The sequence below is a fragment of the Neovison vison genome, chromosome 2, assembly GCF_020171115.1.
Source record: "Neovison vison isolate M4711 chromosome 2, ASM_NN_V1, whole genome shotgun sequence".
Lineage (NCBI taxonomy): Eukaryota > Metazoa > Chordata > Mammalia > Carnivora > Mustelidae > Neogale > Neogale vison.
The window spans coordinates 207,684,375-207,712,054 of record NC_058092.1 but is presented as its reverse complement, the minus strand read 5'-3'; the positions used below and the strand labels follow the sequence as shown (position 1 = coordinate 207,712,054).

Below are 27,680 nucleotides of genomic sequence, written 5' to 3'. Positions count from 1 at the left end.
ACAAAAGTAATAGTTGCAAAATATTGAAATGCAGAGTCTCACCGACATACCTCTTTATCAGACAATGGTTGAAATGACAGCAAGAAACGCTTCAAAATAAAATATCGAGAATTAAGAGACTTTCCAGGGGCGCCTGGGTGGATCAGTGGGTTAAGACTCTGCCTTCCGCTGAGGTCATGATCCTGGAGTCCAGGGATGGAGCCCCGCAAAGGCCCCTCTGCTCAGCAGGGAGTTTGCTTCCCTCTCTCTCTCTGCCTGCCTCTCTGCCTACTTGTGATCTCTCCCTGTCAAATAAATAAATAAAATCTTAAAAAAAAAAAAAAAAAAGAATTGAGAGACTTTCGAGTTCCGGAAGGTCATGAGAAGTCATTCGCCATTCCACAAACACGCCCAAAGAGCCCGTGGAGGGGGCAGGCATGACACAAAAGGAGTACGCCTTTCCTGCCCTCAAGCCTCGACGGAAGAAAACCAACTGCAAAGGTCAGTATCTCTGACAGAAAGATGAGATACGCTGCGTGAGGAGAGGCACGACGTGCTGGGAGGTGACTGATAAAAAGCAAGCCCTTTCGTCCTGAAAGGTGGAGCCCGACTTCCCCAGGACTTTAAAGGAAGTTGGGCGACAGGACCGGAATCACAGACCTTATGAAGTTCCCCGGGGGCCACCCGCCTTCGGCAAGCGCGGCTCAGGGACCCGCACGTTCACAGGCGCGTTCACCGGCGTGCCACCCGCCGGGTGCCGCGAGAGGGCGCGCGGCCGAGTCTGGGCGCGGAAGTCCCACTTCTATTTCCGGCGGCGGAGGATGGGGCGGGGCCAGGGGGTAGCTTCCGCCTGGCGCAGTTTAGGGGTTTGGGCACGTGTGTTAGTTACAGCCTTGCGATCCCTGGATTACATTTATCCCCGGTGAAGCTGTAGGATTGGGACTCATCATATTTAAGGATGAAAGCGGTAAGTGTCTTGAGGAGCCCGGTCTCCGAGGCTTAGGCCCCCTGGTGTAGCTTTTCGGCGAGGTTTTGCCCCTGTATAGGGGGCGGTGGCTTGGATTCGGGGCTCCCTCCCTTCTGTGCGCTGCCAGCCTCCCGGCACTTAGATCTGGATCGCCTACTGTGCTCGCGCTCGGCTTCAGGGGGCCGCGATGATACAAGCACGGAGTCTTCTCTCTGTAGGGTGTCGGACATTCAAGGGTTCTTCGAGACCATCTTTCGAATCCTTTATTTTAGAAATGTGGTAGGGTCCTGCTCCCCCCGAGTTTATAATGTGAGTCATGGGACGCAGGTTGAGTCCATTTTTTTCCCCCTGACGGGTGTGGGGATAAGAAAGTAAGTGATTTGCCCCGCTTCTCAAAGAAAAAGAGCTGGGATTTGAATTTCTCAATTAGAGGTTACCAGCAAGCGTCGAAATCCACAGATCCTAATTCCGTTTGCCCTCCTTAGTTTAAGAGTCTTTGACAAGTCATATAATCTCTCTCAGCTTTAGCTTTGTCATCAGTTACTTGAAGGTAGCAGCAATCACTGCTTAACGAGGCTGTTGGAATCAAATATGTTGGAGAACTTAGCAAGCAGTAACACGATATATGAATGTCACTTATTTTAAAGACAACATTTTATTCTGGGTTTGCAGTTTAAATTTCTGGTATGCTGTACTCTTGTTGTTTTCTAGAGAAGAAATAAAAAACAGGTCCCAAGCTTTCGGAAGTTACTAAAAACTAGTAAAGTCAAACTTGAAAACAAGCTAAAAAATAAGCAATTTAAACAACAAAGCACTCTCAAGAAGTACCGGAAAGAACAGAGGAAACTAAGACAAGCTGTAAAAGATGCTGTGTCTAAGAAACCGATGCCACTGGAGGACCCAAAGAAAATACGACCAGGTAATTGTGAAAGCATTCATGTCCTGTAGTTTCTATTGATTTGTCCTAAAATGTTCATGAAATAACATTGCTTTCTAGTAATCAGTCTTGTTTCCAGATCTTCCCAAGAGTAAGTAAGGGTAGTAGTCCTATGTGCTTTATCACAGTCCGTGTGAGAAAACATTACAGGATGGTATTCCCTGTGAGAAAGAGCTAGTCTCTGCTTTTAGTTTGTCTAGAAAGCAGGTCTGAAGATAGAATACTTGGGAAAACAGACTGGGAGTAGCTGTGTAAATAACTGTTGGGGAACAAGCCAGCGCTGCCACTTTCTCATTCACTGGCAGTCAGCTTAGGTAAGAACATAGCCTTTCTCTGGGGCATCCTTGACAGTGTTGTCAAGGGTCACTTAGTTTTCTCAGCTTCGGCTTTCTTTTCATGTGGAAACTTGGAGTGAAATTGAGCTGTAACTGTCAGGGTTATCTTTTGGAAAACTATCGAAGAACTCCCAAGTACTCAGAACGGGTATGGATTCTGACCATTTTGAGTCAGACCAGTTCCTCTACAATGTTCTGGTACTTTCAGGGTATTTATATTTGATCGTACCTGACTTCAGTCTTCCCATGTATATCTCATTTTCTTAAATCAGACCTATTTAGTTTGATCTCTTGGCTACATATCATTGTGATGTATAAAAAGGTGGTTGGACTGGAAGTGGGGACACTTGGGTTTTTGCCTTAATTTTGTTGTTAGCAAAGATGCCTTAGTTGGTCACTTGATCTCCAGGTACTTAATCTGTTTAAAAAAAAATGTTGCTTGAATTACATGCTTTTTAAGATCTTTTCTATCTAAATTTCAGTGGAATTTTAAAAAATGTGATATGTTATAATTATATGTAAAAAGTAAAATACTTATTTTTATATGCTGAGCATCTAAATGAAGTCTATCAGGCAGTAAGGTATGAGTATCTGAGTTAGAGAAAACTGCTTTGGGAATTATCTGCACGTAGATGGTAATTGAAGCTTTAGACTTGGTAAAGTCAATGTGAAGACTGTGTAGTATGAGAACACGAGAGTCAGGAAAGAATTTTAAGGAGCCCAGCGTTTAAGGAATGGGTGGAAGAATAATGTGATGTAATGAGGTTTGAGGAGGAGCCGGAGAATTAGGAAGAAAACCAGAACTGTACAGTGTTAGAAATCAGAAGGATGTTTAAAGAAAGAAGGAAATTCTTTATGTCCCAACATGAAATAGTCTACGAAATAGTTAATTAAAAAAAAAAGGTGAACAGTAGTGTGTATTGATGCTTTCACTCACTTGAAATTATAGACTTTTGCCACATGTATGAGGTGCTTATACCATTTGAATAAAAATGTATATATAAACTCAAATACAGTATCACAAAAAGATTTTCAGAGAATGCTTTTCCTTTGACCTAACAATCTTACTGTTAGGATTTCAGTCTATGATTATATTTGAAAATATTTGCCAAGAAAATATTTCCAAGTATGCTCATTTCAACGTTATTAATAATAACCAAAAAAAGCCACCATGATCAAAAATTGAAAATAAGATGTTCATCAACAGGAAATATTAAGTGACATAATGTTGTTTATGGTGGAATACTATGCAGCTGTTAAGACTGACAGCTATAGTCCATCAGTGTGAACTATATGATCTATGAAGCGAAGGTGACAAATTGCCCACTGGGGAATGACTTGACCGTCTTAAAATGCTGATATGAAGAATTTAATGGACTAGACAGTTTGAAGGTACAAGGGAGAGAGGGCTTAAATGATAGAACAAGATAAGAGAAGGTAAGAAGTTCTGAGATCCAGAGCCCAGGAGGAGGAGCATTCTTACAGAGTTATGAGAAGGAAAACAGAAGGGATGGAGGCCAATGTTGTTGAATTCAGTGTGGGGAATTGCAGGAGTTTCTAGCTTCTGGCTTTTCTTTTCTCAGTGATAGAGGAGGCTAGATCCTCTGAGGATTACAAAGTGAGGCTAGTGATGGGATAGAAGTGTGATGATAGAGAAAAGATTTGAAAAGTCTAAGGAAGAGAGAAAGCTGATCAGGGAAATTAACCAGCTGCTGGTCACTGTTGAGAAATGGGAAGCTCACCTTAGGTAGGGGTTCCTTTCTATGCAGTGTGTACCTTTGTATATTTACTAGTGTTATTGGAGTCAGGGAGAATTATAGGTTCTGTTAGGGAACTTAGATTGTCTTGTTCATGGTTGAATCCTTAGCACTTAGACCACTGCTTGGCACTTAGTCGACATTCATTTTTATATTAAAAAAGAGAAAGAGAATGAGGGACAGACAGAAGATGGAGTGATCAGTTGGGGTTTTGTTAGATGTAAGTGCGTAAACCATAGAAGGGTTTGAGGATATTGGCAAGAGGGCAGTTGAAATGATAACCATGCAGCGGAAGTTCAGGAGTGTAAGACACAATGGAAGATAGAAGTAGAGTGGTCAGAGGATAGAAGACCTATATATGGGTCACAGAAGTGCAGTGGAAGTAACCAGATGAGACCTAGAAGGACAAACGGTTGTGGTCAAGGCCTGGGGGTCAAGACCAAGGTTTGGGATGCGGCTTGCAGAGGGGGTGGCTGAAGTGGAAAGGAAGTCAGCGGCGATCAGAAGGAGTGAAGCAACTAGTCATCGGTTCTCACGTGCTCAGAAAGACATTGCAGACTGTGTGGGCGCATTTTATTTTTTGGTTGTGACAGTGACCTGCGAAGGCTCCTGGCATTTAGTTTTCAGGGGTTGGAGATGCTAGTGTTTTGCCTAGCTTAAGACATCCACGTAGAACAAAGAGCCGTCTGGCCCAGCATGTCTTTAGTGCTCCTGTTTAGAAACACCAGGCTGACTGTACTAGAAGAGCATAAACTTGGGCGCCTGGGTGGCTCAGTGGGTTAAGCCGCTGCCTTCGGCTCAGGTCATGATCTCAGGGTCCTGGGATCGAGTCCCGCATCGGGCTCTCTGCTCAGCGGGGAGCCTGCTTTCCTCTCTCTCTCTCTCTGCCTGTCTGTCTGTCTACTTGTGATGTCTCTCTGTCAAATAAATAAATAAAATCTTAAAAAAAAAAAAAAGAAAAGCATAAACTTTCCTCTTATGAACACAAAAACACAGAGTTCTATACCTGAAATACCAGTTTCTGACTTTGTTTTTGTTATTGGAACAGGTAAAAGGATTGAGAGGGAAGAGGAAGAAGAAGAGGAAGCCCTTCCTTTGGATATGATGGATGCCGATGACTTGCAGTTAATGAGAGACTTAGGACAAAGAGCATCTTTTCTAACGAGAGATCTTTCTTCTAGGTAATACTTCCTTTAGATTATAAACATTCACATCCTTTCAGTATTAAAAACTTGATTCTGAATTTTAGTTAGGTGGTTAGTAATAGTAGTACAAGATGTTCAGCTCGGAGCATAAGAGAGTAACTCAGTTTATTTCCTAAATAAAGGAAGTTCATGACTAAAGCAAACTGATTTTATTTAGTGTATATCTTCATTTCTTTTGAGTTTGAATAGTGAAGTAGAGTGTCCTGGGGGAAGAATGTAGTTCTCTGGGGAATCGACAGAATAGTCCTAAGTTCTTAATGGCTACGATTTCAGTCCTTGTTACCCTGTTGGGGACATACTATTCCCATTTACAGAGGAAACTGATGCTTCCTGCAGTCACAGCTAGTGGATCTGCAGTTTATACCTAGATCTTATTAACTCCGAAGTCCATGCAATAGTTTCAGGGTTTTTGGGAAAGTAAAACAGCATGATATCACCCTTAGCTTTGTGGATTAGTTTTCTTTCTTTCTTTTTTTTTTAAAGATTTTATTTATTTATTCGACAGACAGAGATCACAAGTAGGCAGAGAAGCAGGCAGAGAGAGGAAGGGAAGCAGGCCCCCTGCTGAGCAGAGAGCCCGATGCGGGACTCGATCCCAGCACCCTGAGATCATGACCTGAGCCGAAGGCAGTGGCTTAACCCACTGAGCCACCCAGGCGCCCCTGGAATAGTTTTCAAAAAGAATCTGCTGTAGCTTTCACTTCTCTTTTGTATCTGAAGGCAGCCATAGTCTTCGGGGGAGACTGTACGATTCTTCTATTCATTTAGTTAATTTGAGTGCCTGCTATGTGCCTGGTCTGGTGCTAGTATCTATGTACTGATTTTTTTATTTTTTATTTTTTATTTTCTATATACCTATTGGAGGTTTGGCTAGTAGTTTACTTTTCTATACTTTTAAAAAATAATCTCTAGATTCTCTTTGTAAATACACTAAAACTGGAATTTTTCTTTTCTGCAGTGAACCTGTTCACGTCAAGAAACGAAAGCATGAGCATGTTATAGATAAATATGAAAAAATACCAAGAACTCTGCAAACTGCACCAGAAAAGGAACTGATTCACTTACTTCCTATCAAGGATAAAAGTGGTATAATCCCGCAGACCAGGGAGAAGCCAGGTGAATCTAATCAGTCAGCCACTGTATTAGTAAACATTGTAGCTCTTTACTAATATCATCACATTTTTTTTTTTCACTCTAGATCTAATTTTATTTTTTGCTTTTACCTACAAAATAGGGGGTCGCTGCAGTTAGTCATATAGCAAGCTTGATGATTTTGGCCAGAATTACAGATGGTTATCTCCCATATCTGTTGTGTCAGTATAGTGAGGCTGCAATGTTGAGGTGATTTTCTTTTCAGAGATTTTTTTCACCAAATACTCTTGTTTCTATAATTAGAATATTAGTTATCTTTTATTAACCTTTTTTTCTTACATTTTCTTATCTTTTTCTTATGAAGTAAAATACACAAAAGTCTAGAAATCAGAGTTGCCTTGCAAAGTTACGTGGTTTATCACAAAAAACACACCCATAAAACTGCTATCTGGGCAAGATATAAATGCTGCCAGCACCCAGAAACTTCCTTTTTGATCCCCTCAATCATTAATTGCTTCCTCCTCACAAAAGTAATTACTTTCCAGAGTTTTATGGTAATCACTTTCCTGCTTTTCTCTCTGTAGTTTTATCACTTAAATATATTGTCAGAGTTTTTAGTATATGTGCTGCCGAAGCAAGCACTCAGATTTTTTAAATATACGTGTTTTCCATACAGTTATAGACAGTAAGCAAGATGAAGAGGATGAAGAAGAGCTGGAACTTGAGGAAGGTAATGGAATGCATTTTTGAAGTTACTAAATTGTTAATTGAGAATTACCTTCTTTGCATAATAATAAATAACTTAATTTTAGATAAAGTCTGAAATGTGCATTTTAAATTACTGGTCATTTCAAGGTCATTTTGAACATTTTCCCACATGTTTAAAGTCTTACCTTGTGGAATTTGATTCCAAATCAAATCCTTGTTGCTCTTTATTATGGAAAATTTTATGCAGTTAGGTTCGTAATGTCTAGGCATGCATGAAGAGTCTTGTAAATTATTACCATATTGAATTCTTTTTAATTTTAAGTGAAGGACCTACTTATAAATACTAACTTTTTAGCTTTAAATTACAAACTGATTCTGTGATATGAAATCATTTCACTTCTTTCTTAGAGCAGTTATGTATGTCTGTATGTATGTCTATCTTAGATAGTTGAAGGTGGGTTTCTAATAGGTAAGACAGTTGCAATCAAAGTTAAACTGAAAGAATATATGGTTTGACATTATATTTGTTTGGAATTTGCCGTAGAACAACCTGGTTAAATTTTACTTTAGCTTAGCAAACCTCATTAATGGTATAAATGAGATTACAGGTCAACCAGTTGTTTTCAGTCATCCTTCATAGGCTTATTAGAGATTATGCTTGTGTATTGATTAGATCTAGTTCTCTATCAGTTTCTTAAGATTGACATATGTTCTGAAGTGCAAAGGACTGCAGAGAGTTGAAAGCAAGGGAGACTGTACTGTACTTTTAAAAAAAACAAAATCAGTTTGCTTTTTCCCTTAATTCATGGCAATTATTATTATTATATATATATTTAAAGATTTTATTTATTTATTTGACAGACAGAGATTACAAGTAGGCAGAGAGGCAGGCAGAGAGAGAGAAAGAGGAGGAAGCAGGCTCCCTGCCAAGCAGAGAGCCCGATGCGGGGCTCGATCCCAGGACCCTGGGATCATGACCCGAGCCGAAGGCAGAGGCTGTAACCCACTGAGCCACCCAGGTGCCCCAATTCATGGCAGTTATTATAAGTTTATTAGCATAGTAGTTAAGAATATGAGCTCTCGAGTCAGCCTACCTGAGTTTTGAATTCCATTTCTACCAGGCTTATGAGTATAAGCAAGTTACACTCCCTTTGCCTCATTTTCTATGTATGAAATGGATATGATTGTACCTGCCTCATAGCATTTTTGAGAGGATCATATGTAGTAATCTTGACCCGTGACAAGTACTCAGTAAAAGTTATCATTATTATTATCTATCACTATAGAAAATATTGTATGATAAAGGTTCTTGGATACTTGTAAATAAAGAAATGTTTAAGAGGGGATATCTAATCTCTTTCAGAAATCGTTGAAGATCCCATTCGAGAACTGACATTAGAAGAACATTTGATTGAGAGAAGGAAGAAACTACAGGAGAAGAAAATGCATATTGCAGCCTTGGCATCTGCCATATTATCAGACCCAGAAAGTAATGTAAGTAGTACTAATTTCTTTGAGCTTTTCATATTAGATATAGTGCAAATGTCTAATATTGTAAGACTCCTTTACTACCTATAAGCATACACAGAAAGGAAAAGCAATAAAATACAGTGACTGAGGTAGAATAAGAGTAGACAGAACCTTGGGGCACCTGGGTGGCTCAGTCGGTTAAACATTTGCCTTCAGCTCAGGTCATGATCTCAGGGTCCTGGGATCGAGGCCCATGTCAGGGCTCCCTGCTCCATGGAAAACCTGCTTCTACCTCTCTCTGCCTACTTCACTCTCTGCTTGTGCTCTCTCTGTAAAATAAATGAAATCTTGGGAAAAAAAAAAAAAGAGTAGAAAGAACCTAAACGTAGTCCTACATCTGAACTTAATTTTTTCTGTAATCTTAAGAAAAGTCACTTAAACTCTCTTGAGTCTTATTTTCATCTTCTCTAAATGAAGGTATTGAGGGGCTCCTGTGTGGCTTGGTCAGTTAAGTGTGGAACTCTTGATTTTAGCTCAGGTCATGGCGCAGGATCGCGGATCTAGCTCTGCGCTGGGCGTGGAGCCTACATAAGATTCTCTCTCTCCCTCCCCCTCCCCCTCTATTACCTCCCTTCTCTTTCTCTTTCTTAAATAAATAAATGAATAAGCTAAAACGAGGATATTGACTTAATGTTAGAACTCTGAAAGTGCTAAGTGTAAAAATTAATTGGACAAGAGAGAAGGAACTTACTTGCAAATTTGCTTGACTGATGGGATTTTTAATAAGGAACGTGCTACACAAAAGTCAGTGAGATTAGTTCAGGAGTACTTGTCAGTGCAAAATATGTTAAGTGAAATAGATCAGAATTATAATCAGTGGGCCATGGGAACAGTGGTGAAGATGGTCGTGGTTAGAACACATGGACTTCAGAAACCTGGAGTACTGTCTGTTAGACTTTGGGTAAGTCCTTTTACTCAAGACTCATTTTCTTCATCTCTAAAAAGAGAATGGTACCTATTTTAAAACTTTGTTGTAAGGGTTAAATAATCAAATATACATGAAGTCTTGTAAAGTAGTACTACTGTTCCTGTTAATGTTGGTGTTCCTGTCATCCTACTGTGAATATACTGTTTATTGAACAGTATTATTTACCTTTATTTGTTTATTGAACAGTATTATTTACCTTTGTAGAAAAAAAGGTACGTTTTGGAGTGGTACTTGTTCTTAACAAAGCGAAGGGAAAGTCTGGAGCAGAATTAGGGAGGGAAATTTGGAATATTTCTCACCTCTATCATCTCATTTAATCATTATAAAACCATAAAGACAAGAACTGTTGATCTTACTGAAAAATTGAGCCCTAAAAAATTCAAGTAAATTTGTTATGATTTCAGTAGTTGCTGGATTAGAATCTGGGTCTTTCAGCTCTGGAGCCTCATGTTCCCACGAGTTAGGGCTAGCGAATAGGTGGGACCGTATTGATCCTAACCCTGCCGCAGCAGATGTTGCTGACTAACCGGAGGATTTCTTCTCAAGATACCTAGCAGGCAATAGTAGTTTATCAAAGCAAGGACATTCATTGAACTGTTTTTTACTTCAGCATTACTTCATACAAATGATTTTTGTATGAGTGTTGTTGAGGCTAATGTATATACATTCTACTTATAAATTCCTGATTAACTTCTGTATATGTGATGAATTTATTTGGTGTATATAACATTTTAATTTCAAAAAAAAAATTAAGAGGCTTTTAAGAAAACCCAGTAAAAAAAATTTCAAAGACTAGGTATATTAATAAATTTAAACTTTTTAAAAAGTCTGTATCTTCTATTTACCAAAGATAAGATTGGCTTAGATGATTTATCTTTAGGTAATGTGAGTCGTAGCTGGAGTTATGTATGACTAAACTCTGTGAGTCACTGCATGGATTCCACTTGTGTCAGATGTGAGGCTATTGTCTTTTGTTCATAATTGTTTTGCAGTCATTTCTCTGCCCTTCCAAGTTCTTTATTTCTTTAACAGATTAAAAAATTGAAAGAACTACGTTCCATGCTAATGGAACAGGATCCTGATGTGGCTGTTACTGTTCGAAAGCTGGTGGTAATTTCCCTGTTGGAGTTATTTAAAGACATTACTCCTTCATATAAAATACGACCCCTCACAGAGGCAGAAAAATCTACCAAGGTAATGATAGAAAACAATTACTGTACAAAATAAGCTGAACATTTTGGAGAGGTAGGGATGGGAGAAATAGTAGGGTTTTTGGTTTGTTTTTTTAGGACTGGGTATATACTATGCACTCACATTTTGTGCTAATTTAAGGATTTTGATATTTTGATTTTAAAAAATGAGTGGTCTTTCTGATTTTTTCAGATCCGCAAAGAAACCCAGAAGTTAAGAGAATTTGAAGAAGGCCTGGTTAGCCAATATAAATTTTATTTGGAAAATCTGGAGCAAATGGTTAAAGGTATATTAAACATTTTAAAAATATGTAACATAATTTACTTTGGTCTGGAAGGTGAGTAGCATGTTGTCAAGAGCAGAGTCTATAGTCCGACTTCCTGGGTTCAAATCTGGGCCCTCTACTTAATGCCCATGTGGTGGGCAAATTACTTAATCTCTCATTGTTTCCGTTTTTCTGTTTATAAATAATAGTACTTATTTTGGGCGCCTGAGGGGCTCAGTGGGTTAAGCCTCTGCCTTCGGCTCAGGTCGTGATCTCAGGGTCCTGGGATCAAGGCCCACATCGGGCTCTCTGCTTGGGGGGGAGCCTGCCCCCCGCCACCCCGCCTGCCTCTCTGCCTACTTGTGATCTCTCGCTGTCAAATAAATAAATAAAAATCTTAAAAATAGTACTTATTTCATAGGATTATTGTGAGAAGTAAATTAATTTCTAGATGAAAGTTGCTTACAACGGTGGGTAGCCTGTATTGATCAGCTTTTAGTATTATTGTTGCTCTAGGCCTTTTCCTAGTATGTTTCTTGAATTCGTGAATGGTTGAAATTTATGCTGCTGGTTTTTATTTGGAGAGGGTAGTTAGGGGAGAAGGATGACTAGAAATGGATGAAATTAGTGCCTTAAAAATGGACTAGAAAGAAGTTGGTTGTATTGGATGATAAACTCTTCCACCAAACCTTTATTCTCTTCTTTGTTCAGAAAAGGAGGGGCCTATGAAAATTGGAGCATGAATGGAGAAGAAATTCAGTTGCCTAGGTCAGGAAAGGTGCTTTCACTTTACTCAGCTGGGCTCCTTTACTCAGTAGTGGGCCTAAGGATCACCTATTTGCTGTCTCAGCTGGAACAGGACTGCCTAATCCTATTGGCCCAGTAAGGGCAGGAAGGAGATGGTGGGGTTGGGTGCTGTGGATGTTGCTTTCATGCTCTGGCCTCCCGACTGGAGCCTCCTTGGGAGCATACATTCCAAGGCCTGGGAGCTTTGTGTGGACCAGCACTGTCCAAGAGAAATAGAACATAAGACACATACATCATTTGAAAAATACGTAACCATACTAAGGAAAAAAATGTAAAAAGTAGTGAAATTACTATGTATATGATGATTTCAACATGTAATCAGTTTTAAAAATTAGGTATCTTACATTCCTTTTTTTGTACTAAGTTCAAAATCTGACGCGTATCTTACACTGCCAGCATGTCTGCGTTTGGACTAGCCACAGTTCAGACGTTCAGTGGTCACATGTGGCTGGTGGCCTCTGTGCTGCACCACGCGGGTGTAGGTCTTTTCTAAGCTGGTGGAACCTTATGAAGTCTTGTTTTTTTTTTTTTTTTAAGATTTTATTTATTTATTTGAGAGAGAGAGACAGTGAGAGAGAGCATGAGCGAGGAGAAGGTCAGAGAGCAAAGCAGACTCCCCATGGAGCTGGGAGCCTGATGTGGGACTCGATCCCGGGACTCCAGGATCACGCCCTGAGCCGAAGGCAGTCGTCCAACCAACTGAGCCACCCAGGCGTCCCTGAAGTCTTGTTTTTTTAAGTTTTAAAAAAATTATGGTAAAATACAACTCTACCATTGTAACTCTTTGTAAAGCTTACAGATTTGTGGTGTTCAGTAAATCCGGTGTCCTCTAGCTGTCACTGCTGTGCATTGGCGGCACTTTGGTACCTTCCCCCGCGGAAGTTCTCTGTTAAGCCTGAGCTCCCCTTTCTCTCCTGCCCCAGCCCATTGCAGCCACCATTCTACTTTCTAATTTGAGTTGAATATGGATCTGGCTAATCCAGGAACCTCATAAGTTGAATTCTACAATAAGTTACACAATATTTGTCCTTTTGTGACTGCCTTGTTTCACTTAGCATAATGTCTTTAAGATTCTCATAGCACGTGTCAAAATTTCCTTCCTTTTAAAGGCTGAATAATATTGCATTGATATATATGTAAATACATTTTGTTTATTCATCCATTATGAAGCCTTGTCAGGTTTAAGTAAATAGAAGGTATGGTTCTTGTGATGAGTACAGCTTGTTTGAGAAAAACTCATATACATGAGAAGCGATTTAAAACACAGGTGCTATCATCTATACTGTCTTTCTCATCTCTGGTTGTGTATGATATACAAGGAAGTGTTGAACCTACTCTAGAAAAACCAGCATATTTTCCATATTCAAGATGCAATGTTATGGTAGCAGAGTATGTATGTAGAAATTTCTAGAAAAGAGATACTGTGGGGACGCCTAGGTGGCTCAGTTGGTTAAACATCTGCTTTTGGCTCAAGTCATGATTCCGGGGTCCTGGGATAGAGCCCCATGTCAGGCTCTCTGCTCAGTGGGGAGCCTCCTCCCTCTGCTTGTCCTTCCCCCTGCTTGTGCGTATGTGCTCTCTGTCAAATAAGTAAAATCTTCAAAAAAAGAAAAGAGGTACTGTGAATCATCAGTTATTTGAAGAAAAACTTAAATCTTCTTGACCTCCTCAGTAAAGATACCACAGTGAGCATTAGCAAGAAGTTGGGAGGAAATGTTTTAGATTCTTCAGAATTTTGGAACATGGAACAACTCAGAATCTGGAGTTTGCTCATATTCATTAGCCAAGTAGTGGAGGATTAGGATTTGAACCCAGGTCTCTTGACTTGTAATCTAGTGTTTTGGGGAAAGCCTGGTAGAGCCCAGTCCAGGGATTCTGCTGTAAGGTATCTAGCTCTCTGTCTCTCCTGCCCTGATTTATTCCTGAGACCCTTTTCCTCTAACGATACATCTTTTAAAAATGCATGGAAAGCCAAAGTTCTTAACATGATGGTGAGAGTCAGAGGGTGGATGATGGCAGATAAATTTAATGATAACGTTTGTACTTGTGTCTAAGGGTGGATACAACATTTAAGAATTTGCACAGTGTATTCTATTATTGCTTATTCCTGTTCAAGAAAGCTAATTAGTTGAAGCTTTGATCAATGAGTACAGTAACTACAGTTCTCTTTTGATTAGACTGGAAGCAAAGGAAACTGAAGAAAAGTAATGTAGTTTCCTTAAAGGCCTACAAAGGACTGGCAGAAGTGGCTGTGAGGAGCCTGTGTGAGCTGTTGGTGGCACTACCTCATTTCAACTTTCACAACAACATTATTGTGTTGATTGTCCCTCTCATGAATGACGTGTCAAAATCGGTGGGTTGCTAAGTGGTTGTTGCTTTCATCCTGAACACAAAGTTCTAGATCTTGTGATTATTATTTTTGTCTTAGAATTTTTTTGGAGCTATTATTTATCACTAAAGTAGTGTCACTTTGTTAAATGCTGTCTCTTTAGGAAAATTCTTTGAACGTAAGTTTAGTGTGGTGGTTCTGAGCAGGAAGTGCTTTTGCCCTCCAGGGAGTGTGAGGCTGTGTCTGCACGCAGTTTTGATTGTCACCTCTGCCGTGGCTACTACTGGCATCTAGCGGGCAAAGGCTAGGGGACTTCTAAACTTCCCACCATGCACAGGACAGCCGTCCACCACCAAATGAATAGTTGTCTGGCTTAAAATGCCAGTGGTGCCAAAGTTGAGGAGCACTGGCTGAATGTAACATTTTATTTCTTTCAGGTATCTGAAATGTGTTGTGAGGCAGTGAAGAAACTGTTTAAGCAAGATAAATTAGGCCAAGCCTCCCTTGGTGTGATTAAAGTGATTTCTGGTTTTGTGAAGGGCAGAAATTACGAAGTTAGGCCAGAGGTAAGCCTTCCTTTGCTGACCTTGCATTTTATTTGTTTTTAAACTGCAAAGTTAATTTTCAGTTGTTATGAGGAATTTTATTCTTTGTAAGACTCCTCAAGTGTAACTGTTCTTAACAATTTAGTATGAATTCTAGGTGTTTATACATACAGACATATATACTTGTTTATGTATCTTTAAAATTATATAATACATGTTTAGATTTTAAAATAAAAATGCATTTATTCTATGGAAGCTATTCTGGAGCTGTTTTCATTTTGTGTTGTAGAGGGCTGTCTCGTCCTTTTTTTAACATCTGCTTTTAGTTTCCTATTATATGAATTAGCCCCCTACTTGATGGACAGCTGAGTAGTTTCTACAGTGATCATAAAAGAGAACATCTTGGCTATATTGTTTTTTCATACTAACAGGAGTATTCTGTGAGTTAAATTTTTAAAGTTTAGATGCTGGGCCCAATAGTAAACACATTTATAAATTTATAAATCTCCAGATAATTCTCATGTTTGCCGAAGTTGGAGACCCATTGGCTTAAATGAAAATAACTTGTCTTAAAATTAGTAACACTGGTCTGCATGGGTTTCTTTCTTTCTTTTTTTTGTTATTATTGTTTTTTTAATTGGTGGAAAAAGAGGAGGATTAGAACTGCTGACTGCAAAATGGAGGCTGGTTTGGTAAATTACAGGTGGTTTAGAAATACCTAATTTACATCTTCTCCTTCTATACTGGTCCAAACCTTTTTCTGGCCTGTCTACTCTTGGTAACTCTAAGTACCGATGCCAGGTAATATGTTCTGTCTTTTTTCTACTCATTACACTGCCAAATATTGTTATGTGCATTTAGCCAAATACTAGTGTCCTGTTATAGACATAGATTACCGAATATGTTTAGCAAGAAGATAATAGAACTTGAGTGTGAAATGTGATAAAAGGTGTGTCACAGGTGTTTTGTTTGTTTGTTTGTTTTAAAGATTTTATTTATTTATTTGACAGAGAGAGAGAGAGATCACAAGTAGGCAGAGAGGCAGGCAGAGAGAGAGGAGGTAGCAGGCTCCCCGCCAAGCAGAGAGCCCAATGCAGGGCTCGATTCCAGGACCCTGAGATCATGACCTGAGCCGAAGGCAGAGGTTTAACCCACTGAGCCACCCAGGCACCCCTTGTTTGTTTTTTTTTTTTGGCATAAAGGAAGGAAAAACATTGTTAAATGCTTTTCTGTATAAAGGGTTTGAGGGCAATAGAAATATTAAACTGTGTATTGTGTTTTCTCCTTTTAGATGTTAAAGACATTCTTGTGCTTAAGAATCAAAGAAATAGAAGTGAAAAAAGATACAGAGGACATTAATAAACCAAAAAAGTTCATGACTTTCAAGGAAAAGAGAAAAACTCTATCAAGAATGCAGAGAAAGGTTTGGTTGATTTCCTTTTTTGCTTGACTTCAGATTAAAATCATAATGTAGGCACAGGCAGGGAGCATAGTTAAATCATAAAAATAAATGTATCAAAACCTAATATTTAGAAAATTTTATTTTCCCCGGTTATTGCAGAGAATTGCTTTATTAAATTGACAGTTCATTGGCAAAAAGAGCAGTTGATGAAAAAATTTCTGTGTCATGCTGGCTTTTATTTTTACTATTCAGATTGTCTTAGATACATTGCGATACGCAGATCCCTTCCTTGACCAGGAAGGTGATATTTATGTAAACGGGCAATAAAGTGAGATTTTGTTAATTGAACCACGTTTCTTATTTGAAACCTAGGTTGAAATTCTAGCCTCTTGTTTATTTAGTATAAAACATTTTTTTTTTTTTAGATTTTGAGAAACGGAGCTAGTAAAAGCAGCTACCTCGTGGGTCACATCTTAAGATGAATTAATTATGTGAAGCACTTAGCAAATGCGTGGCACTGGGCGTGCTGTATAATGTATAGACGTGAATCGCCACCACGAGCATCGTTGTTACTACTTCTCAAGACAGGGTTATCAAATTGCTTGTAAAAACAAAACAAAAGATACTTTTAAGGGATATCCGTCTTTGAATATGCCTAAAATAAATTTTGAAAATGGGGCAGAAGTACCAAAATAGACTTAGTAATTAGAAACAAATGAAGGTAAATCTTTTAATTATTTATCATGCTATCCTAATATAAATTGTATATCCCTGTTAGAAACAGCATGTGCGCAGCTGTGATGGTGAAATAAAAGACCCACTAGAATATGGCAGCTCCTTAACTTTGCATGAAGGAAGGAAACTCTTTCTGAGATGGTCCCCTGAGTCTCAGGCAGCTTAGCAACCATTATTTGCTGCTCATACAGCATAAAGAAGTGGGAAAAACTGATACTTTGTTGAATTCCTCTGTAGTATCTGATTTTTTTTTTTTTTTTTTAAGATTTTGTTTATTTATTTGACAGAGAAAGAGGGAACCACAAGCAGGGGTAGTGGGAGAGGGAGAAGCAGGCTTCCTGTTGAGCAGGGAGCCTGATGTGGGGCTCGACCCCAGGACTCTGGAATCGTGATCTGAGCCGAAGGCAGACGTTTAACAACTGAGCCACCTGGGAGCCCCTGTAGTATTTGGTTTTATGCATTGTGTGTAAATGTGTTTAGGAAGTATCGTTGATGACTAATTGCTGTGTTATAGAGGATTTAACAATAAGAATTATTTCTGGGCTCTGTGTTCTTCCTTTTCTCTTTCTTTTGAAAATAATGTAAATTATTGAAAACTACAGAGACTAATACAGCATAACCCATGTATCTACCATTCACAATGAGCAAATACTAATAGACTTCAGTTTTGTTCTTGAGAAGAAACCGTTGGTGATATAGTTAGAGTCCCCTTTGTTCCTCACCCCAGTCTTGTCCTGCCTTCCTCCCAGGAGGCAGCTGCTGTCCTTGGCTTGGTGCGTGTTTGCGGCTTCTCCAGGTCTTTGTGTTTGTATTCATAGATAGTCTAGGGTATGTGTTTCAGAATGTTTACATATTATGCCTCTTTGAAGCTTGCTTTTTCATTCAGTGTTATGTGCTCTTACTTTTTCTTTCCTTGTCTCATTCCAGTGGAAGAAAGCAGAAGAGAAGTTGGAGCGAGAGCTTCTGGAGGCAGAAGCTTCAGAGAGCACTGAGAAAAAACTTAAAGTGGTAGGCAGTTTCACATTCTCTGATGCTTTTAAAATGTTTTGTGAAATGGTTTTAACTAGAGATTATAGTTGCAACTTGGGGTGGTCTGATCTTGGTTTGTCTCCCAAGGCTTTCATGTGATCATTGCTGGTCTCATGACATCACAGGGTGTGTATCTTCATCCTGTTTTATGGAAACTCTTAAGATTGGATTGTGGAGAGGGTTGAGAAGGGACAGAAGGGTTGAGCTTTGACCGTCATTGTTGGGATAAGTCAGGAGAAAGAGTATAGGGTTATACTCAAGTCATTTTGTCTGCTTCTTCTGCCAGCACACAGAGACTTTGAATATTGTGTTTGTGACCTACTTCAGAATATTGAAGAAGGCCCAGAGGTCACCTCTCCTGCCAGCAGTTCTAGAAGGCCTTGCCAAGTAAGGGCTGTGTAGGTTGAAGCATTTTTGATTCTTTCTAAATAAGACCAAAAAACCCATGCCTCTTAACCAAGGTTCACTAATGATGACCCAGTGTTTTTCTGTCTTTGTTCATCATTGGCCTTTCCTTAAAACTGTTCATAACACTGTCTTTTTAGTTTTCTCATCTCAAGCCCTTTATTTTTTAAACCTCCTTTATAACTCCTTCCTTCTGCTGACTAAGTTCTGAGGGTCCTGAAGATTCATTGCTCAGTTCTTGGTTCTTTTTGCACTGTGGCCAGTTAGCCACTGTCAGACTTTTGAGTGGTCCGTGCAGGCGACTCTTAAGTCTGTTCTAACCCTGCTTGCACATCTTTTCTCGAGTCCTATGTAATCTTCCCTACAAAGAGAAATCTCTCTGTATATTTTTATGAACCTGTTGGGGGATGCAAACTAGAATAATGGTGCTTTTGATGGTTTTCCAGGTATTTGAGGTAGTATTCTCTAGAACAGTGCAGTAGAACTATATCGTGAACTACACATGTAATTTAAAGTTTTCCGTTAGCCACATTAAAAAGTAAAAAACTGGTGCAATTAATTTTGACAAATTTTATCGAAGTCCGATTACCTATTTTGATATACAATCGGTATTAATTATTGAGATATTTGGTATTCCTTTTTCCCATAAAAATCGATGAGTATTACACAGGGTATCTCAGTTTGGACCAGCCCCATTTTAAATGACTAATAGCCTCATGTGCTAGTGGCTGTTATTGTTGGACAGCACAGTGTTAGAAATAGGACTTAGGGTTGAAAGACAGAGAAAAGGCAAGTTCTGGTTAGTGTAAGAAATTTCTTTGTAATGAGTGGAGTTATTTGGCGATGGAATTATAAAGTAATTGGGCCTTGTTATTGAAAAGACTGAAAGAGAGGTTGGTCAGAGAAGGGAATATTTCTACATTGGATAGGACCTCCTGTTTGTTTTTCAGTGACTAATTCCTTTATTTAAAAAAGCTTTTAGTCATATCTATTTGCTTTAAGAATTCAAATGAGTCAGAAGAAAACAAAATTTAAAAATTATAATTTTACTTCCTATGTAAGTACATAAGTCTGTCTGCCTGTCTTCTGTCAAACACATGGAATCCTGCTATGTAGATGTTCTGTAACTTGGCTTTTCTGTTTTGATAAAATGGTTACTTTGGGTATCTTTCCATGTTGGTGTGATTATATCCACCACTTTTTTTTTTTAAAACATTTAGAATATTTCATTTCATGGATCAATAATACTTTTATTTGGCCAGCCCCCTGTGCTGTACTGGAAACCCCTTCATGCACTTGTGTGCATATATTGTTGGTCAGAGGGTCTGCTCGCTTTAAATGTTGATAAATATTGCACAGTTTCTTCACACAAAAAGTTGTACTAGTCCACAGGGAGTGTATCACATTTAAGAGTCCTTTTTGTCTAAGATTTACATAGTGTCAAAGGCTCTTGCACTAACATTGAAGAAAGATCTTGACTTAAGTACATCAGTGCCTAGGATTTTATACTATACCGAGTGCTCTCACATTTAATAGGTCAGATGATTCTTCTATAACTCTACCTAGGGATCTCAGTTATTTCTAGAAACAGAGGCCCAGGACTGACAAGCGACTTACCTAGGATCATATGGGCAATTAATTGCAGAGCCTGAAATAGATACTAGGTCCAGTATTCTTTCCATTTTATTTTTAAAGCTTTAGTAGGGTCCATATTCCTATAAATAACAGTCTCTTTCCTCCTTTATCTTTTCCTGCTTCCCATTTTCCCAGAAGCTGATGTTTTTGACTCTTTTATGAGTTAGAGCAGCATGGGGTAGCTGGTACACTTTCCTTGGGGAGTTGTTTGTTTTTAACAACTTGTTCTGTAGGGCAGAAGTATTTCTGAAATATTTTCAGTTTGTTTAGTGCCTCATATATTCCTGCTGAGTATAGTGGCCAGCTGTGGATGAATTGCTAGAAAGGTCATTCTGGGGGTGCCTGGGTGACTCAGTGGGTTAAGCCTCTGCCTTGGGCTCAGGTCATGATCTCAGGGTCCTGGGATTGAGCCCTGCATCGGGCTCTCTGCTCGGTGGGGAGCCTGCTTCCCCCCTCCCTGCCTGCTGCTCTGCCGACTTGTGATCTCTCTTTCTCTGTCCAATGAATAAATAAAATCTTAAGAAAAAAGGTCATTGTGAATTAATGAGAAGTATCAATAATTACCACCATCTGCATCATAACTAACATTGAAGTAGGGAATATTAAAAATAGGACTTTAAAGTCAAGTTTAATTTCTAGCTGGGTTTTTTTTTTTTTTTTAAATTTCTAGCTGTTTTATTTGTGTTTTTAGGTCACCTGTTGACTAAGCTCTGTTTGATTCTAGGTTTGCTCACCTTATAAATGTGGAGTTTTTTGATGATTTATTAGTAGTACTGCATAATCTCATCGAGTCTGGTGTAAGTAACTCTACTAATGAATTTTTAAGGTATGAATGGTGATTATTATCGTTAGTGTCCTTTTCTCCCTTTTTTTCAAGGACCTGAGCTATCAAGAAAGTCTTCACTGCGTCCAGACTGCTTTTCATATTCTTTCTGGGCAAGGTAAAATAGTTTCTTAATCAAGTTTTGTTTGCTTTACGTTTTGAGGCTGTTACATACCTAATTGTTGTAATTTCAAAGGTGATGTTCTGAATATTGATCCGATGAAGTTCTATACACATCTGTATAAAACACTGTTCAAGTTACATGCAGGTATGTACATTTAGATAATGTGTCTTGAATAAATACTTACCTTTTAAGAATATCTTGTGTGTAGTCAATGAAAAATAAGAAATCAGAATTGGTGTATTAAAATGTTGGCCTCTGAGGGCCACACATCTGTATTTAACTTTATGTTAAGAGTTGGAGAGAGAGAATTTCTGGAATTGACTGGAGCTATGGTAGAACCCTCTGCATCTCCTGAGCAGCATAGCACTACTTCATTGGTTAAGGGAATGATTTGGGACAGGTATGACAGTCGTCTTGAGTTTTTCTGGAGTGCAGTGAAGCTGTATAATGAAAAAGTAATGATACTAGGTATTTACCCTAAAGATACAAATGTAGTGATCTGAAGGGGCACCTGCACCCCAGTGTTGATAGCAGCGATGTCCACAGTAGCCATTCTGGAAAGAGGTGAGATGTGCATCAGTAGATGAATGGATAAAGAAGATGAGATGTAAGTATTTAGATAAACAATGGAATATTAGCTCTCAGGACGGATACATACCACTTACATCAGCGTGAATGGGACTGGAAGGTATTATGCTGAGTAAAATAAGTCGGTCAGAGAAAGACAATTATACAGTTTCACTCATTTGAGGAACATAAGCAACAGGGTAGAAGACCATTGGGCAAGAGAGGGAAAGCGAAAGGGAAAGAAACCAGAGAGGGAGACAAACCATGAGAAACTCTTAAATAGGAAACTACGTTAGGGTTGCTGGAGGGTAGGGATAGGGAGTAACTGGGTGAGGGGCATTAAGGAGGGCATGTGATGTGATGAGCACTGGCTGTTTTATGCAACTGATGAATTATGAAACACTACATCTGAAACTAATGATATACTGTAGGTTGGGGTTGGCTAATTGACTTAAAAAAAAAAAAAAAGAAAAAGTAATGAGAACAGCCCTGAAGGGTATATCTGCTGTTTTAGGTGCTACCAATGAAGGTGTCGAGATTCTCCTCCAGTGCCTTGACGTGATGCTAACTAAGCGCAGAAAGCAGGTTTCTCAGCAGAGAGCCCTTGCTTTCATCAAGCGTCTTTGTACCCTTGCTCTTCACGTTCTTCCAAATTCAAGCATTGGCATTTTAGCAACTAACAGAATATTAATGCATGTAAGTAATGATACAAAGCTAAGTTCAGTGGTAGTACAACAATGCTGTCTTGTTTGCATCTTTTTTCCCTATTTACGTTATAACTATGATAATGGAAAAATGGTAAAATCCAGAGAGAAAAGAACTTTATAAAATTACAAAATGAAAGCATTTCCACCCCTGTTGATACTCTCCAGAGGTAACCATCCTACCATTTGTTGGGTTTCCTTCCAGCAAACTTTTTTTTTTTTTAGACTTTTTAATTCATATATAAAATGTACAGCACATACACATAGACAATACCACTTTTTTATGGTATACATTATAATATTTTTTTAACACTAATGGTGATGGACACATTTTTGTGTCAGTACAAATATGTTTATAGCTCTTTTAAAAAAATACGTTATTTTGGGGGTGTCTGGGTGGCTCAGTTGGTTAAACATCTGCTTTAGGCTCAGGTCATGATCCCAGGGTCCTGGGATAGAACCCTGTGTCAGGCGGAGCCTGCTTCTCCCTCCCCGCTCCCTGCTACTCCCCCATTTGTGCGCACGTTTTCTTTCTCTCAAATAATTATAAATCTTTAAAAACAAATAAAAACACACCAAAAACATTTTAGTTTCTAAGTAGGCTCTACCCAACATGGGGCTTGAACTCATGATTCCAAGATCAAGAGTCACTCCATCCATTGAGCCAGCCAGGCGCCCTGCTTATGTTTCTTATTTAAGCATAAAAATCAAAATAAATTTAAATTCAGATGAAGGTACAGAATCCAGGGGTGCTTTCAGTTAAGCATCTGCCTTTGGCTCAGATCATGATCAGGGATTGAGCCCCCCCATTGGGCTTCCAGCTCAGTGGGAAGCCTGCTTCTCCCTCTCTCTGTGCCTGCTACTCCCCCTGCTTATACACATGCTTGCTTGCTCTGTCAAATAAATAAAATATTTTTTTGAAAAAAAGTATAGAACCCAGTAACATTCTTTGCCAGTATTAATTACTTCTTTTTTTTTAATGTGACATTTTTGCAGACTTTCCCAAAAACAGATCTGTTGCTTGACAATGAGTCTCAGGGAAGTGGGGTTTTCCTTCCTGAGCTGGATGAACCCGAGTATTGCAATGCTCAGAACACCGCGCTTTGGGAATTGCACGCACTACGGGTAAGGATGGTCCTTTCTTTGTGAGCAGTGTTTTACAGCTTTCCCCCAAGTTGTTATTATTGCCAGAGTCCTCAATATAATTTTGTTCCGGTATGGCCTTTTGGAGAATTCCTGTTTTACTAATCTACATTTTACTTTGCTCTTTCTGGTTTTTAAGTTGATGAGGCGCATTTTCTTTTTTTTCTTTTTTAATTTATTTATTTGACAGAGAGAGATCACAAGTAGGCAGAGAGGCAGGCAGAGAGAGAGGAGGAAGCAGGCTCCCCGCTGAGCAGAGAGCCCGACGCAGGGCTCAATCCCAGGACCCTGAGATCATGACCCGAGCTGAAAGCAGAGGCTTAACCCACTGAGCCACCCAGGCCCCCCGAGGTGCATTTTCTAAGGAGGCAGAAAATGACATTTTTGTGGGATGAGGTTTAGAAAATTGAACTCCTTCCCCAACATGATCCAGAACGGAAGGTTTGTATTGGGTCCTGCCCAGGGAGAGGCTGGTAGCCCCTCAGTTTCAAGAGGGTGGCACTGTCGTGATCGCACAGTGCGGGCGCATTGGAGGGAGCCTCATAGCAAGTGTGTTTCAGGAAACCTGTTGGAAGCTAACTTTTTTCACTCTAAAAGAGAAATTGCCTCTTGATTTTTCTTTTCATACTATAAAAGCAAGACTGAACTACGTCCCTGGTAGCTTGGTCATCAGGTTTCATGTTGTCATCATGTGAGCAAAGAGTATTATTTCTGTGTGTATGTGGTTATTGTGAATTACATATACATACATGGTTGTAAAAAATGATTGTGTGTTCGAGAAGATCTATGCTGTATCCTGTGTTTTATCAAGTACTGACCTGTACAAAATGTGGCTGTCCTGCTGTCCTTCAGAGACACTACCATCCCACCGTGCAGAGCTTTGCGGCTCACCTGATTGCCGGAGCCCCCTCTGAAGGCTCGCAAGCGCTCAAACCGGAGTTGAGCCGGAGGTAGGCATCAGACCACAAGCCGCGCCTGGTCACTGTTCGCGCTGAGCCGCCTGCTTTAGAAAGTGATAGATTTTGAAACAGAAAGTACCAGTTGGTCTGGATTTGGTCTCACTTCATATTCCTGAATTGTTCTAAGGAGAAAACATGCCGACCATGATTTTGTTAGTGTGTTTTTGGTAATCACTTAACATTTTCTTGGTTATAAAAAGTTTCACACATCCAGATAAGTAGAAAGAATAGTGAAAACACATACCCCTGACACTCAGGTTCAGCAGTTAGTGAGATAATGCCATCTTTGCTCTGTGGGAGTGTCTACGAGTCCAGCCGCGTGGGTTCCTCCCCACCGTCGAATGGTTGCAGTAGGGCCAGCAGGGGAGGAGTGAGAAGAGAAGAGCGCTTTGCAACACTGTGACTTAGAGGGGCCGTGCTTCCTGTCCGTGGGCCTCCCAGTTCTCTCGGTGCTGTGCGGCCTGACCTGGTACTTCCAGCCTCCACTGTCAGCTCCAGATGGGGAGTAGCACCCTGCCCAGAGAAGTTCCTTTTCCAGCTTCTTATTCTGAAAAATTTAAAAGTACAGAAAAGTTGAAAAAATAACGACCTTTCCCCCTACAAAAAGAGGCAATTACACAGAAAAGGAAGTGACATAAAAGACACCCTTGTAATATACTCACCACTCAGAGTTAATATTTTGGTGTAGATTTTTCTCATTTGCAGCCTGCTGGTTTCTCTAATTTGGAGATCAAAGACAGGTGACTGGTAGGCCAGCAAACTGGTATTCTGGCCTCTTCAGAGTTTAAACAAAAATGGAATTATTTGCTATATTTTAAATATTGGACAAATTCACCTAAAAGTTCCAACTTCTCTTGAAGTACTGGGAGATTTAGGAAAATAGGTCTGTATTTTTATACAGCAGAAGTCAGCTGCTTCCTTCCTCTAAATGAGGCAGAAACTCTAGTTTTCCATGAACCCTTTTCCTTCTGGGTATTATAAAGATAACTTTTGGCCTTACTAAATGAAAAAGTGGCCCATTTTTTCTTCCTCATACTATCTGTCCTCCATCCTTGCTTTTTAATAGGGAAAACAAGGAGAAAACAATTACCTGTCTGTTTTCTTTCTTTTTTTTTTTTTTTTTAAAGATTTTATTTATTTATTTGACAGAGAAAGATTACAAGTAGGCAGAGAGGCAGGCAGAGAGAGAGAGGAGGAAGCAGGCTCCCTGCCGAGCAGAGAGCCCGATGCGGGACTCGATCCCAGGACCCTGAGATCATGACCTGAGCCGAAGGCAGCGGCTTAACCCACTGAGCCACCCAGGCTCCCTACCTGTCTGTTTTCTTATTCGTGATCTTTTTTTGGCATGTTTTTGTCAGAGATCTTGATCCTGGCCTCATTTATGTCAGAGATTTCTTTCTCTGGAGGATGATGAAGAAAGGGTTTATCCCTAAAGCTTGAGAAGGGAAACTCATGATGGTCTTGCCCTGGAGGGTGGAGCTTGGGATGAGACTCTATTATACCGAAAGCTTGAGAAGGGAAACTCATGATCGTCTTGCCCTGGAGGGTGGAGCTTGGGATGAGACTCTAATTGCAATCCTTGGAGGTCCCTGCTGATCTCCTTCCGGGAATGTGAACTAATCCCAAGTCACTGAGGATTCGTTTACATGCCATGGGTATGGATGTTTAGTCTGTCCTGAATGGCCTCTTTTTGCTTTTGATCCAGGCCAATAACTGAGGGGTTAAGCTATTTGAAATCCATGGAGGGTAACTCCGTGCTTCACTTGTCTGGCCCCCATGACCTTGTTGTGTATTGTCTGCGTAACTGGTCGAGTTGGGATTTGATCACACTGAGTTGGAGTGCTGCTTAGCCTTGTTTTTGTCCAGACCTCTATTTCTAAATGTGTACCAGGCCTCTCTGAGGTAGATTTCGTTGATGAGCATTGTCATTACGTGAGTATTTAGGATTGATTTTAGCAGTATGTTAGTTTGTTGGTTTCAAGAGCAGGATTATGTTGTACTTTACTCTATGGGTTTAGAATAGTGAGTCCTCTTTGGGTACAGTCCAGTTATTTTCAGGTTATACAGATACAGTGATGTCTTTACATTCTTTCTGTGATTATAGATCAGCTGCAGAACTTTTTCAGACATACAGCATGGGTGCAATGACATTCAATCCTCCTGTTCAGTCTTCAAGTTCCAAAAAGAAGGTATGTGATGTTTTTTTCGTTATCTTTTTTTTAAAAGATGAAATAAAAGCTAAATGTATCTTATCAACTGATTCTATCTTGCTTAACTAACTATATTTTAGGTAGATTTTTTTTCATGTTTAGGAGTTGATGATGGTAGGCTGGATCTCTGGGGTCGGGACTCTGGAGATGGTCATGAGACTTTGGTTCAATGTAAGCTGTGTCCTGGACCTGACCCAGTGCTTGGCACTATCAGGTTTCATATGTTGGTTTGGGGTCTATTGTTGGCATTTTCAATTTGCTCACAGCTTGGCTTTTGTTTATGTTATAAGAACTTTTAATGTGAGTCACTTTGAATATTTTTTTCAGAGTGAAGTTTTACAAGGCGATTTGTTTTTGAATGAAGATTTAAATCAACTAATCAAAAGACATTGCGGTGAAGTAGCTACTCACTTGCCTCTGGATTTTGCCAAATATTTGAAAACATCACTGCGATAGTAGAAGGAGTCAGTGGACTTTGTCTTATATTTGTGTTTGATTCAATGGACATAGAGACCTACCGTTACTTTGGGACATTCTCTTTTTATACAAGGGAAGCTTCCTAAGAAGATTAGCAGAGGAGGAAGAATTACCCTTTGCATGGCACAGAGTTCTGCCCCAATTCTGAAATTGTTATTAAGAAAGGAGAATTGAGAACTATCTACCTGCACATTTGGAAGTTTTTTTAATGACATTGCCTTTTTAAAACTTAATATATATCTTGGGGTGCCTGGGTGGCTCAGTTGGTTGAGTGTGCACAAACGTTGGGCTCCGTGCTAGATATGGGGCCTGCTTAAGACTTTTTCTCCCTCTGTCCCAACCCTCAGCTTGTGCCCGCGCGTGCTCTCTCTCTCTCCCCCCATCCCCGCCATCTCTTTCTCTCTCCCTTTCTAAAAAGAACCCCCAAAAAACAAAAAACTTAAGTTATAGTTACAGTTTCAAAAAAATCTTTGGAGTGAACTTAATTGGATTACAGTTGCTGGATTAAAATGAGGGCATAGAGTGCAGAAAAATGAAGATCATGAGATTGCTTTTTATCATTCAGCTACTCTTCAGATGAAATAAATGTATTTTTATTGTAACACCAAAGATGGAAATGAAAAAAATTCTGTATTTGAGTATATTTTCAGGAAGATTTTTTAAGAAAACAAAAAATAGCTTGAAATTAGATACCAGGTTCATTGGCTCTGGCTGAATGATACACTTTAATTAGTAACCTGATGTGATCTTTATAAAAGAGAACGAGAGTGTTCATTATGGCTACTTTCAAAAAAAGGTTGAAATGTGATTGTAGTCTCTTCACGGTTCTCATTTTCCGCTGCGTTCTGGAGGGTCATGGGGGAAGAACTGCTCCTGGGTGGAAAAACCAAGT

At 39.5% G+C, this 27,680-nt stretch overlaps 1 protein-coding gene across 2 annotated transcripts; it reads left to right on the top strand.

The window, feature by feature from the left end:
• The first annotated feature begins 808 nt into the window (after positions 1-808).
• NOC3L (NOC3 like DNA replication regulator) lies at positions 809-27,159 on the top strand. Of its 2 annotated transcripts, XM_044240136.1 has the most exons (21): positions 809-946; positions 1,658-1,865; positions 5,024-5,156; positions 6,139-6,296; positions 6,949-7,002; positions 8,344-8,474; positions 10,471-10,632; positions 10,822-10,915; positions 13,879-14,054; positions 14,468-14,596; positions 15,867-15,998; positions 17,640-17,720; positions 18,028-18,128; positions 20,506-20,578; positions 20,659-20,722; positions 20,801-20,872; positions 21,810-21,991; positions 22,996-23,124; positions 23,995-24,092; positions 26,206-26,290; positions 26,639-27,159. In XM_044240136.1, exons 1-21 carry the CDS (start codon positions 938-940, stop codon positions 26,765-26,767), a joined length of 2,400 nt encoding a protein of 799 aa, XP_044096071.1. In that variant the 5' UTR covers positions 809-937; the 3' UTR covers positions 26,768-27,159. The 2 variants fall into 2 exon arrangements, with proteins under 2 accessions (XP_044096071.1, XP_044096072.1); XM_044240137.1 differs by lacking the exon at positions 20,801-20,872.
• The last annotated feature ends 521 nt before the right edge of the window (positions 27,160-27,680 follow it).

Coding starts and splice junctions, on each gene's coding strand:
- NOC3L (XM_044240136.1), top strand. Junction 1,866..5,023: donor CCCAAAGAAAATACGACCAG/GTAATTGTGAAA, acceptor TTATTGGAACAG/GTAAAAGGATTGAGAGGGAA. Junction 21,992..22,995: donor CTAACAGAATATTAATGCAT/GTAAGTAATGAT, acceptor ACATTTTTGCAG/ACTTTCCCAAAAACAGATCT.